This window comes from Anolis carolinensis, unplaced genomic scaffold, assembly GCF_035594765.1.
Source record: "Anolis carolinensis isolate JA03-04 unplaced genomic scaffold, rAnoCar3.1.pri scaffold_7, whole genome shotgun sequence".
Classification (NCBI taxonomy): Eukaryota; Metazoa; Chordata; class Lepidosauria; order Squamata; family Dactyloidae; genus Anolis; species Anolis carolinensis.
Window position 1 is genome coordinate 12,059,095 of NW_026943818.1, and position 12,729 is coordinate 12,071,823.

The window sequence follows — 12,729 nt, forward strand, 5'->3', positions numbered from 1 at the left end:
GCTTTCCAAGAGATGACAAAAGTATTCCTCGACTAAATAAGCATTGCTATATTTGTTTCATGCATATGTACCCCTGCCTCTCTATACTTAAATATATCTATTTTGGACTCGGTCAAGGCGATTTCGACCAAAAGAAATCTTGGTTTCTCTCATACTTCTGTTTCAAAGTCTCATCATTGTGATTTCTTCTGGGATTATATCCTACGGAAGGTACAAGGTTTTCTCAACCGATTTATCAGTCAATATTTTTATTTTGATCCCTCCTTTCCCCAAAAAATAAGGACTTAAAGTGGCTTCCAAGTTAAAAAAAAATGTTTTGCTAAAACAGCGCTGTATTTCACCATTGCGCATGCGCATCCACCTTTAACAAATTTATTACGAATATTCCAAATTTTCGGAAAGTTCCGAAATTTTGGGTTCAAAAATCGGAAATGACTTTAGAAACGAAGTGCCAGTGCCCTCTACTTTGGAAGGAGTATTGAACCATTTTTTCATGGGTCGCACATGCCTAGTTCTCAATCTATATATATAAAAGGGTCATGAAATTTTGGCCTAGGACAAAACAACAAAACGACACCTCCCAGAAACACTAAACTTGACAGCACAACCCCTCATCCATGCCTCTACGTTCATACAACAAAAATAAAATAAAAATAAAGTCCTAATTAGAGGGAGAGGGATAATTATTTTTATCCAATTGCTGCCCACTTGGTCTCCTAGCAACTCACTCAACCCAGGGGACAGGCAGAGATAGGCCTCACTTAGGCCTCTTCCACACTGCCTATAAGATACAGATTAACTGATTTTAACTGGATTATATGGCAGTGTAGACTCAAGGCTCTTACAGCTATATAACCCATTTATAATCTTATATATATATACTTCCGTTGTGCTTTTGGAGAGTAACTGTCATATACTTCTTTTTTGTTGCTCCCCGCCAATATCTATCCTCTAGACTGTACCACTATCTTATGATCCTGTTCCCCATGGTTTTCATTCTTATTTCTTTCTCACCCCGAGTTTTAACTTAGTGTTCATGTGGCCCACCCTGGTTTTTATTGCTTTTCTGATTTTGTGCTGTATTATGTATATTATTATCTATTGTATTGTTTAATTGTGTTATGATGTGTTGTTTTATATTTTGTTATATGGTATTGTTCTGGCCATGGCCCCATGTAAGCCGCCCCGAGTCCCCGTTGGGGAGATGGTGGCGGGGTATAAATAAAGTTTTATTATATATATATATATATATATACACACCGGGTAGCCAAGCTAGTGTGTGTATTGTATATGTGTGTGTGTGTGTGTGTGTGTGTGTATAAAGTCCTAATAAGAGGGAGAGGAATAATTGTTTTTATCCAATTGCTGCCAGTTAGAAGGCTAAGCTCCGCCCACTCAGCCCAGGGGACAGGCAGAGTTAGGCCTCACTTAGGCCTTTTCCACACTGCCTATAAAATACAGATTATCTGATTTTAACTGGATTATATGGCAGTGTAGACTCAAGGCCCTTCCACACAGCTATATAATCCACTAGCTGTGCCCGGCCACGCATTGCTGTGGCGAAGTCTGGTGGTATGGGAAATAAAGTCTTGAGGAATTGGTGGTAGTTAAGGCCAAGGGTAAAGGTTTTTCCCTGACATTAAGTCCATTAGGGCATTAGGGTACAGATCCAAAGCAATATGAATCTGATGGCTACCTTTCTTGGCAACGAGGCAGTATAGGAACTGCCACATCCCAAATATCCTACGTCCCTGTATGGGGTGGAGTTGGCTAGTGATCTATAAAATGCCAAGGCATTCCGTGGCGGGCTATGCATATTTTCCCAGTGAAGTCTAAGACCGAGAGCAGCCCACTCACACAGCTTGTGGTCAAGTCTCTTCCCATAAACGAAAACAATCACACATTCTACTCATTTTATTTTATTTTATTGCCAGGGAGAATGCCCTGTGAGTCAGCTAAAATGTGGCCATTTGCAAGTCCTTTCTTAAAGGCACCTTTTGAGAGATCTTAAAACATCATGTAAGAGAAGACCTAATCAAAATATTTGGCTTTAGATGTTTGGGTAACGTTCAAATGAAGCATTGATGAGCATACTGAAAACTGAGACCAAGCTGGACGCCGGAAGTTGGGAATGTGTCCAAGAGCAGGAGGGAAAAAAAGAAAAGAGTTGGAAGTTATAGAGACACGTGGATGGAGAAGAAAGACCTTAGGGAAATGAACTTGGAGGGCCGCATCCGGCCCGTGGCCTTAGTTTGGGGACCCCTAATCTAGACAATCTCATAAGACCATAGGTAAGCAAAGAGACCTGCAGAGACCATCTCTCATAAGACCATAGGTAAGGAAAGGGACCCTCAAAGGCCATCTAGATGATCTCATAAGACCATAGGTAAGCAAAGAGACCTCCAAAGACCATCTAGATGATCTCATAAGACCATAGGTAAGGAAAGGGACCCTCAACGGCCATCTAGATGATCTCATAAGACCATAGGTAAGCAAAGAGACCTCCAAAGACCATCTAGATGATCTCATAAGACCATAGGTAAGGAAAGGGACCCTCAACGGCCATCTAGATGGTTTCATAAAACCATAGAGAAGGAAAGGGGCCCCCAAAGGCCATCTAGACAATCTCATAAAACCATAGGCAAGGAAAGGGACCTTCAAAGACCATCTAGATGGTCTCATAAGACCATAGGTAAGGAAAGGGACCCTCAAAGGCCATCTGGATGATCTCATCAGGCCATCAGAAGATCATAGATAAGGAAAGGGACCCTCAAAGACCATCTAGATGGTTTCATAAGTCCATAGAGAAGGAAAGGCGCCCCCAAAGACCATCTAGACAATCTCATAAAACCATAGCTAAGGAAAGGGACCTTCAAAGGCCATCTAGACGGTTTCATAGGACCATAGGTAAGGAAAGTGACCTCCAAAAGCCATCTAGATGTTCTCATAAGGCCGTATCTAAGCAAAGAGACCTTCAAAGACCATCTAGACGATCTCAGAAGACCATAGGTAAGCAAAAAGACCTCCAAATACCAGGTAGACTTAGGTCAACCTTAGTCCAAAGTTTAGGACAGGGGCCAAGTCAATGACCTTGGAGGGCTGCATCCGGCCCCCGGGCCTTAGTTTGGAGACCTCTGGTTTAGAGGAACATCTAGAACCATCTCTTTCTTTCTTGTAGGCCAAGATTCTCCACCACAAACTTCTGGCATATGTTGGACATTTTATGATGGTGTTAGAATTGTATTGGTGTCCATTGGTGGCCGCCACTGAGAAGGCCCTGTCTCTCATTCCCACCATTCGTGTTTGCGAAGGGGGTGGGACCGAGAGCAGGGCCTCCCCAGCAGATCTTAATGCTTTCACCGGTTCATAGGGAGAGATACGTTCGGACAGGTAAGTTGGGCCAGAACCATTTAGAACCATTGTGTACAAAAAAAGTGTCAGATTGTGAAGCCTTAAAAAAAAACAAAGACTTTGAGAATAAACTTGCTGAAAGTCCTTGAAGGAAGAATTCAAACTCTGGACCTCAACTCTTAAAAAAGGAGTGAGCCCCTTCCTCCCAAAAATGCGATGAACTGCATTATGCACCAAGCTTTGCGTTCCAACTCAATTTCGCTCCTTACAGCTGACATTCAGTCAACTGTCAACCAAATGAACGCTCGCCTCTCAAATCTATGACATAGAAACCAATGTGTTGTGACAGTTCAGTATTGTGGTGGGGTGAATTCACTCCCACCAGACATATGCACACCTTTAAAAGGCTTCAAATCAGTTTCATATTTACGGTGCATTCCAACTCAAGAAATCCAATTAAAAATAATCAGGTGTGGTGGAGGAGTGAACACCCGCACCTGTCTCTTGGCTTGTTTGCCTTCCTGTTAGTCATGCTTCTGTCTCAATATGATGCCAGTGTGCACCAAGGGGCAGGCATCGATCTCCTTCAACATACTTTACCCCAAATATCAAGCAGAATGTCAATGGGTTTCTTAAACGAAGAAACCAAGATGGCGGTCATCATTGCCTCCCAATGTCCCTCTGGGTGACTCCTCAGTTCTTCCTTGGGAACTCTAGCTCAGGAGAATAGATTTGAGGTTCTCAAATATTAAGCTTCCATGTATTTTGGGATGCCAGTATCCAAGACGCCCATCTGGCAAGGATTTATGGGAGTTCAAGTTCATACATTATGAAGACTATGGAGTCCATGGAGTCTATGAGGTCTATAAAGTCTACAGAGTCTATGTAATCTTCAGCATCTATGGAAACTATGAAGTCTATTGAGACTAGGTAGACTATGAAATCCATGGAGTCTATGAGGTCTATAAAGTCGACAGGGTCTATGTAATCTTTGGAGTCTATGGAAACTATGAAGTCTATGAAGTCTATGGAGTCTATGAGGTCTATAAAGTCTACAGGGTCTATGTAATCTTTGGAGTCTATGGACACTATGAAGTCTATTGAGACTAGATAGACTATGGAGTCCATGGAGTTTATGAAGTCTATAAAGTCCACAGGGTCTATGTAATCTTTGGAGTCTATGGAAACTATGAAGTCTATTGAGACTAGGTAGACTATGAAGTCTATGGAGTCCATGGAGTCTATGAGGTCTATAAAGTCTACAGGGTCTTTGTAATCTTTGGAGTCCATGGAGTCTGTGAGGTCTATAGAGTCTAAAGGGTCTATGTAATCTTTGGAATCCATAGAAACTATGAAGTCTATTGAGACTAGGCAGATTATGAAGTCTATGGAGTCCATGGAGTTTATGAGGTCTATAAAGTCTACAGGGTCTATGTAATCTTTGGATTCTATGGAAACTATGAAGTCTATTGAGACTAGATAGACTATGAAGTCTATGGAGTCTATAAAGTCTACAGAATCTATGTAATCTTCGGCGTTTATGGAAACTATGAAGTCTATTGAGACTAGGGAGACTATGAAATCCATGGAGTCTATGAGGTCTATAAAGTCGACAGCGTCTAAGTAATCTTTGGACCCTATGGAAACTATGAAGTCTATGAAGTCCATGGAGTCTATGAGGTCTATAAAGTCGACAGGGTCTATGTAATCTTTGGAGTCTATGGAAACTATGAAGTCTGTTGAGACTAGGTAGACTATGAAGTCTATGGAGTCCATGGAGTCTATGAAGTCAATAAGGTCTACAGGGTCTATGTAATCTTTGGAGTCTATGGAAACCATGAAGTCTATGGAAACCATAGACTATTAAGTCTATGGTTTCCATGGAGTCTATGAGGTCTATAAAGTCTACCAGGTCTGTGTAATCTTTGGAGTCTATGGAAATTATGGAGTCTATGAGATCTAGAAAGTCTACAGAGTTTATGTAATCTATGGAGTCCATGGAATTGACGGAATCTATGAGGTCTATAAAGTCTACAGACTCTAGAGTCTATGTAATCTATGAAGTCTTTGGAGTTATTGGAAACTATGGAATCTATGTAGACGAGGGATTCTATGAAGTTTATAGAGTCCATAGAGTCGGCAAAGTCTATGGGGTCTATAAAATATATGGAGTTCAAAACACCTGGAATACCAAAGTTTGAGGACTTGAGATAATCTGGTTGAGAAGTCTAAGAGCCTAATGGAACTAAAAAGTCGCCCCAAAGAGTCTGGTGCTGCTATTTATCATGCAGCGTTGACATGGGACATATGGAGCTGTGCATGAACATTGTACGTTTCTGGAATGGGAGCCGTCTGGTACATTCCATCCAACAGAGTAATACAATGGAAAAGAACCAAGCTGAGCGTTGCTTCCCCAAACGCCATGACTCTGTTCTCCTCCGTCAACTTTTCTCCCTGACTTTTAGCTAGTCTGGTTTGAGATATTCTTATTAAGTATGACTCAAAGCAGGGATAGTTGCGGCCACGTCTCTGCTTTGGTGGATTGGTCACATTTTGTAAACGCAGTTCCTGGATGAAGACATTCATATAAGCTTAAGATATAAATAGAGAGAAGATTACAGCAATTCCTCCACATTTGCTGGGATTGGGGACACAATGTGTGTTAAACATAGACAATAATATAGTTGGTTAGTCCCAACTTGAAAAGATCCAATGGTAAGTCAATGTGTAGATCAATTCCATTGGTTGACTCTAATTAGAATTAGTGGTCTCCAGAAGATGGTCCATCCATCCATCTTCAGGAGACACCACCAACACAACACTTGAGACAACCCATCTCCTGGAATGGAGTCACGGCATGGAGAACACATTCCTGAAGAACTTCACAATGTTCTAACATTTCATAATTTTCATAGTGTTTTGATGTCCACTTTGAGGTCCTCAGGTAGGAGGAGAGTCTTGGAATAAGATGTCTGTAGACTATATCACACAAAATAATTCTTTTGGATAGCTTGAGACAATCCATCTCTCAGAGTGGAGTCATGGCATGGAGAACACATTACTGAAGAACTTCATAACGTTCTAACATTTCATAGCTTTCCGTGTTTTGATGTCCACTTTGAGGTCCTCAAGTAGGAGGACAGTCTTGGAATAGGATGTCTTTAGACTATATCACACAAAATAATTCTTTTGGATAGCTTGAGACAACCCATCTCCCAGAATGGAGTCACGGCATGGAGAACACATTCCTGAAGAACTTTATAAGGTTCTAACATTTCATAGCTTTCCATATTTTGATGTCCACTTTGAGGTCCTCAGGTAGGAGGACAGTCTTGGAATAGGTTGTCTTTAGACTATATCGCACAAAATAATTATTTTGGATAGCAGATGACTTAAAGAACAATGGTCAAATTCCATATTGATGTGTAGATAGGGGTCAGAAAGGATCGCATAGTTTGGGCACTGGTTTGAATGATGGACTGGATTCTGGGTCATGAAACTTTGTAGATTCGGAGAGCATCTGACAAAAAAATCTTTTAGGAGGACCAAACAAACAAATAAATGTAACGTCTGCCTCAGAATCTTTTGAGCAGACAGCTTCAAATGCTTATTAACCAAATCCGAGTGTTCTTCTCTGCATCTCTAAATGTCTTCTGCTGGAAAATAGCAATAAATCACATGCTTGTGGGCAGCTGGAGAAACCTCCATCCAGGTTGACTCAGAGCCCAAAAATGTGCTTGCTAATGATTTGTGGTTGCATTGTGAAGGTGCTCAGAAGGACGACTTGGCTTTATGGGTCGGCTGACGTCCAAAATAAACATCTTGAGAAGATCGCCTTCTGCCCAACTTTAAGTTGGATTGTTTCGGTGCTGCTTCCAGTGCGAGTTTTGGAAGCTAAGCAGGCTCAGCCCTGATGAATACTTGGATAGGAGGCCACCAATGGATCCCAGGTGCCACAGGGTATATTTCAAAGAAAGGAACCGGCAAAATAATCTCTTGTCTAAGAAAACCATACAAAATCCATGGGGTCACCATATATTAGTAGGCGACTTGAAGGCACTTCTGATCTTGGAAGCTAGGCAGGGTCAGTCCTGGAAATACTTGGATGAGGACCCCCAATAGATATCAGATAATGTAGGCTCTATTTTTGAGGAAGAAACTGTCCAAACCACTTCTGAGTACTCCCGGCCTAAGAAAACTCTAGGACGTTCATGGGGCCACCATAGGTCTGTAGGCAACTTGAAGAAACCAATTCTTGTCTGAACTTGGAAGTTAAGAAACTGTCCAAACCAATTCTGAGTACTCCCAGCCTAAGAAATCTCTAGGAAGTTCATGGGGCCACCATAGGTCTGTAGGCAACTTGTAGAGACCGATTCTTGTCTGATTTTGGAAGTTAAGAAACTGTCTAAACTACTTCTGAGTTCTCCCGGACTAAGAAAACTCTAGGAAGTTCATGGGGCCACCATAGGTCTGTAGGCAACTTGTAGAAACCGATTCTTGTCTGATATTGGAAGTTAAGAAACTGTCTAAACTACTTCTGAGTTCTCCCGGACTAAGAAAACTCTAGGAAGTTCATGGGGCCACCATAGGTCTGTAGGCAACTTGTAAAAACTGATTCTTGTCTGATCTTGGAAGATAAGAAACCGTCCAAACCAATTCTGAGTACTTCCAGCCTAAGAAACCTTTAGGAAGTTCATGGGGCCACCATAGATCTGTAGGCAACTAGTAGAAACCGATTCTTGCCTGATCTTGGAAGTTAAGAAACTGTCCAAACTAATTCTGAGTACTCCCGGCCTAAGAAACCACTAGGAAGTTCATGGGGCCACCATAAGTCTGTAGACAACTTGTAGAAACCGATTCTTGTCCGATCTTGGAAGTTAAGAAACCGTCCAAACCAATTCTGAGTTCTCCCGGCCTAAGAAATCTCTAGGAAGTTCATGGGGCCACCATAGGTCTATAGGCAACTTGAAGAAACCAATTCTTGCCTGATCTTGGAAGTTAAGAAACTGTCCAAACTAATTCCGAGTACTACCAGCCTAAGAAACCTCTAGGAAGTTCATGGGGCCACCATAGGTCTGTAGGCAACTTGTAGAAACCGATTCTTGTCTGATATTGGAAGTTAAGAAACTGTCTAAACCACTTCTGAGTTCTCCCGGACTAAGAAAACTCTAGGAAGTTCATGGGGTCACCATAGGTCTGTAGGCAACTTGTCCGATCTTGGAAGTTAAGGAGGATAGGGCTGGGTGAATATTTGGATAGGAGAACCCCTATCCCAATGGGTATTTCATTTTGACTTCAATAGATTTCAGAAATTGGCCAAAGCCTATGACATTGTGTATGAAATGCATGGAGACGCTCAGTGGCACTTTCTTCTGGATGTTTTAATCCAAAAGAGTAGCTCTCCCAAACTTAGTGAATAATTTACTGGAATGATTTGGGGTATGGAATCGATATTGCCTTCTTCCCCCTTTAAAGACTACATCCTAGGTTTTTTCAAAAAGGTTGGACACATCTGGAGGATGAGTCTGGATGCTCGACTCGCTCGGCAGGAAAAGGAAATTGCTTTAGGAGCAATGGATGATGCAAAGGGTGGACCCAGGGCAGGACAGGAAAAGCTTGGGGGCTGAAAGCGAAGAGAACAAAGCGATGCGATCCTGCAGGGATGCTGTTGCTTACACAAGGAGGGAAAGATGTCAAACAGCTGGCATCAGGCAGAGAAGAACCTCTGAGTAGAATTCAACCAGGAGAAGGACAATGAGGTGGAAGCAGCGGAGATAGAGATGGGTGGAAATGTGAATCTCCAAATCCAAAACAAATAGGGGAGTTCGAAGATGATTGTTGTATCACTCAGAGAGAAATTTCAAGCCTAATCGGCCTCTCACAAGAACGTGTGGGTCACATTATTGCTTTGCTTGGCTATTGAAAGATCTGTGCACAATGATGGGTCCTGTGAGACGCCGGTTGCGGAAACAGAGTGTCGACTTCTTCCGCGACGGCTTCAGAAAACTTGTTCATCGTTGGCAGAAATATATCCAATTGTCTGTTGATTAAGTGGAAAAGTGAATAGTAGTAGTTAAAGAGCACATTCTGAGGATTATTTCTGTGTTTGATTTATTAAAATATTCCGATCCAAACCCAAGTAACGAAGGTGGAGGCATTACTTTTCGTTCAACTCCCGTACTGAAGAAAACCCTGGGAAATTCATGGGGCCACCATAAGCCTGTACATGACTTGAAGGAATCAGTTCCTATCTGATTTTAGAAGCTGGTATTAGGTTGGTACTTGGATGGGAAACTGTCAATAAATATGTTGTCGAAGGCTTTCATAGCCGGGATCACAGGGTTGCTGTATGTCTTTCGGGCTGTGTGGCCATGTTCCAGAAGCATTCTCTCCTGACGTTTTGCCCACATCTATGGCAGGCATCCTCAGAGGTTGTGAGGTACGGATAAACTAAGTAAGGAAAGGAAAGAATATATATCTGTGTAGAGTCCAGGGTGTGGCAAGAGTCCTTTGTCACTGGGAAGCCAGCATTAATGTTTCAGTTAATCACCCTAATTAGCATTGGAAAGGTTTTTGTCTCTTGCCTGGGGGCATCCTTTGTTAGTCATTAGCTGTGCTCTGCCCTCAGAGTGTTGGTTCCCATCTACTGTTTTGATTTTAGAGTTTTGTAATACTGATAGCCAGATTTTGTTCATTTTCATGGTTTCTTCCTTTCTGTTGAAGTTGTCCACATGCTTGTGGATTTCAATGGCTTCTCTGTGTAGTCTGGCTACCAGTATTACAAAACTCTAAAATCAAAACAGTAGATGGGAACCAACACTCTGAGGGCAGAGCACAGCTAATGACTAACAAAGGATGCCCCCAGACAAGAGACAAAAACCTTTCCAATGCTAATTAGGGTGATTAACTGAAACATTAATGCTGGCTTCCCAGTGACAAAGGACTCTTGCCACACCCTGGACTCTACACAGATATATATTCTTTCCTTTCCTTACTTAGTTTCTCCATACCTCACAACCTCTGAGGATGCCTGCCATAGATGTGGGCGAAACGTCAGGAGAGAATACTTCTGGAACATGGCCACACAGCCCGAAAGACATACAACAACCCTGTCAATAAATACTAGGCTATATTTCAGATGAAGGAACTGGAAACATCTCCTCTGAGCCTTTCTCGTTGAAGAAAACCCTATGTAGATGACTTGAAGGCACCAGATCTTGTCTGGTCTTGGTCAGCACTAGTTAGTTCTTGGGTAGGAGAATGCCAACCAACACCAAGCTCTATTTCAGAGGAAAGAACTGGCAAAACCACATTAGGTCAAGTGAAGGAGAACAAGAATATCATCCGTTTCATAATTCTCCGCACATCCATCTGCGATCAATTAGGCGGCGAGCATGAACACTTTTTTTTTTTTTGCTTTCAAGAATGAAATTTATTTACACTGCAAAGGGAAAATGGCAGGAGGAGGATGTCCCGGGATGTCAGGATGCTAGATGAAGGCTTGGCATATCATCGGTGCGTTACCGAGAAATATGCCAAAAGGACCTGCCCCAAGGAGCTTACAGATGGCCTGGCTCATCCCAATCCTTCGACAAAAACAAACAAGGCAGAGAAACTATCCCAGACTGGTCCATCGTTTTGGACCTCCATGTTTCTGAAGGTACATTGATACTGTAGCATGAATATAGTTAAGCTCCACTTTAATTTTCATGGCTCAGTGCGATGGAGTCTATGGAGACTATGGAGTCTATGGAAATTATTGAGTTTATGAGATCTATAAAGTCTAAGGAGCCTATGAGATCTATGGAGACTCTGGAGACTATGAAGTCTATGGAATCCATGGAGTCTATGTGATCTATAAAGTCTACAGGGGCTATGGAAACTATAAAGTCTATGGAGACTAAGGAGACTATGAAGTCTATGGAGTCCGTGGAGTCTATGTGATCTATAAAGTCTACAGGGTCTATGGAAACTATGAAGTCTATTGAGATTAGGGAGACTATGGAGTCCATGGAGTTCATGAGGTCTATAAAGTCTACAGTGTAATCTTTGGAGTCTATAGAAGCTATAAAGTCTATTGAGATCAGGGAGACTATATGGAGTCTATGGAGTTCATGAGGTCTATAAAGTTTACAGTGTAATCTTTGGTGTCTATGGAAACTATGAAGTCTATTGAGACTAGGGAGACTATGAAGTCTATGGAGTCCATGGAGTCTATGAGGTCTATAAAGTCTACAGGGTCTATGTAATCTTTGGAGTCCATGGAGTCTATGAGGTCTATAGAGTCTATGAGGTCTATAGAGTCTAAAGGGTCTATGTAATCTTTGGAATCCATTGAAACTATGAAGTCTATTGAGACTAGGGAGACTATGAAGTCTATGGAGTCCATGGAGTTCATAAGATCTATAAAGTCTACAGGGTCTGTGTAATCTTTGGAGTCTATGGAAACTATGAAGTCTATTGAGATTAGGGAGGCTATTAAGTCTATGGAGTCCATGGAGTTCATGGGGTCTATAAAGTCTACAGTGTAATCTTTGGTGTCTATGGAAACTATGAAGTCTATTGAGACTAGGGAGACTTTGAAGTCTATGGAGTCCACTGAGTTCATGAGGTCTATGAAGTCTACAGGGTCTGTGTAATCTTTGGAGTCTATGGAAACTATGAAGTCTATTGAGACTAGGGAGACTATGAAGTCTATGGAGTCCACTGAGTTCATGAGGTCTATGAAGTCTACAGGGTCTGTGTAATCTTTGGAGTCTATGGAAACTATGAAGCCCATAGAAACTAGGGAGATTGTGACATCTATGGAGTCAATGGAATCTATGGAGTCTATGAGGTCTATAAAGTCTACAGAGTATATGTAATCTATGGAATCCATGGAGTTGACGAAGTCTATGAGGTCTATAAAGTCTACGGAGTCTATGTAATCTATGGAGTCTGTAGAGTCTTTGGAAATTATGGAATTTATGTAGACTAGGAAGGCTATGAAATTTATGGAGTCCATAGAGTCAACAAAGTCTATGAGGTCTATAAAATCTATGGAATCGATGTATTCTGTGGAGACTATGAGTTTAAGGAGACTATGAAGTCTACAGACTATATGGTATCTATAGAGACTATGGAGACTATTGAGTCTTGAGAGGCCCCAACACTCTTGAGCAGAGAAAGTTAAAGACCTTCTAAAACTACAACTCCCAGTTCTAAAACTACAACCCAAGTGATCAAACTGCAGCGTAGATGGATCCTGAGACCTAGGAGTGAGCGACACATCCGGAAGCCATGGTAGCCTCCTGGTTATGGAAACAGGAAGTTCACCTCTGACACAAGAGGCAATTTGAGGGAGAGCGAAGTCAAGAGAGCCTGGAGCTCTTGGGTTTG

General features: G+C 41.9%; 1 protein-coding gene across 1 annotated transcript; it reads right to left on the reverse strand.

The window, feature by feature from the left end:
• Positions 1 to 11,430: 11,430 nt before the first annotated feature.
• On the reverse strand, positions 11,431 to 12,415 carry LOC134293276 (major royal jelly protein 5-like). The gene has a single exon (XM_062960393.1). The coding sequence runs from the start codon at positions 12,353 to 12,355 to the stop codon at positions 11,444 to 11,446; it is 912 nt and encodes a 303-aa protein (XP_062816463.1). The 5' UTR covers positions 12,356 to 12,415; the 3' UTR covers positions 11,431 to 11,443.
• Between the last annotated feature and the right edge of the window lie 314 nt (positions 12,416 to 12,729).

What these genes read in the sequence shown, in the direction of transcription:
- LOC134293276 (XM_062960393.1), bottom strand. Translation starts at nt 12,355, where the DNA reads ATGGACTCCATAAATTTCATAGCCTTCCTAGTCTACATAAATTCCATA.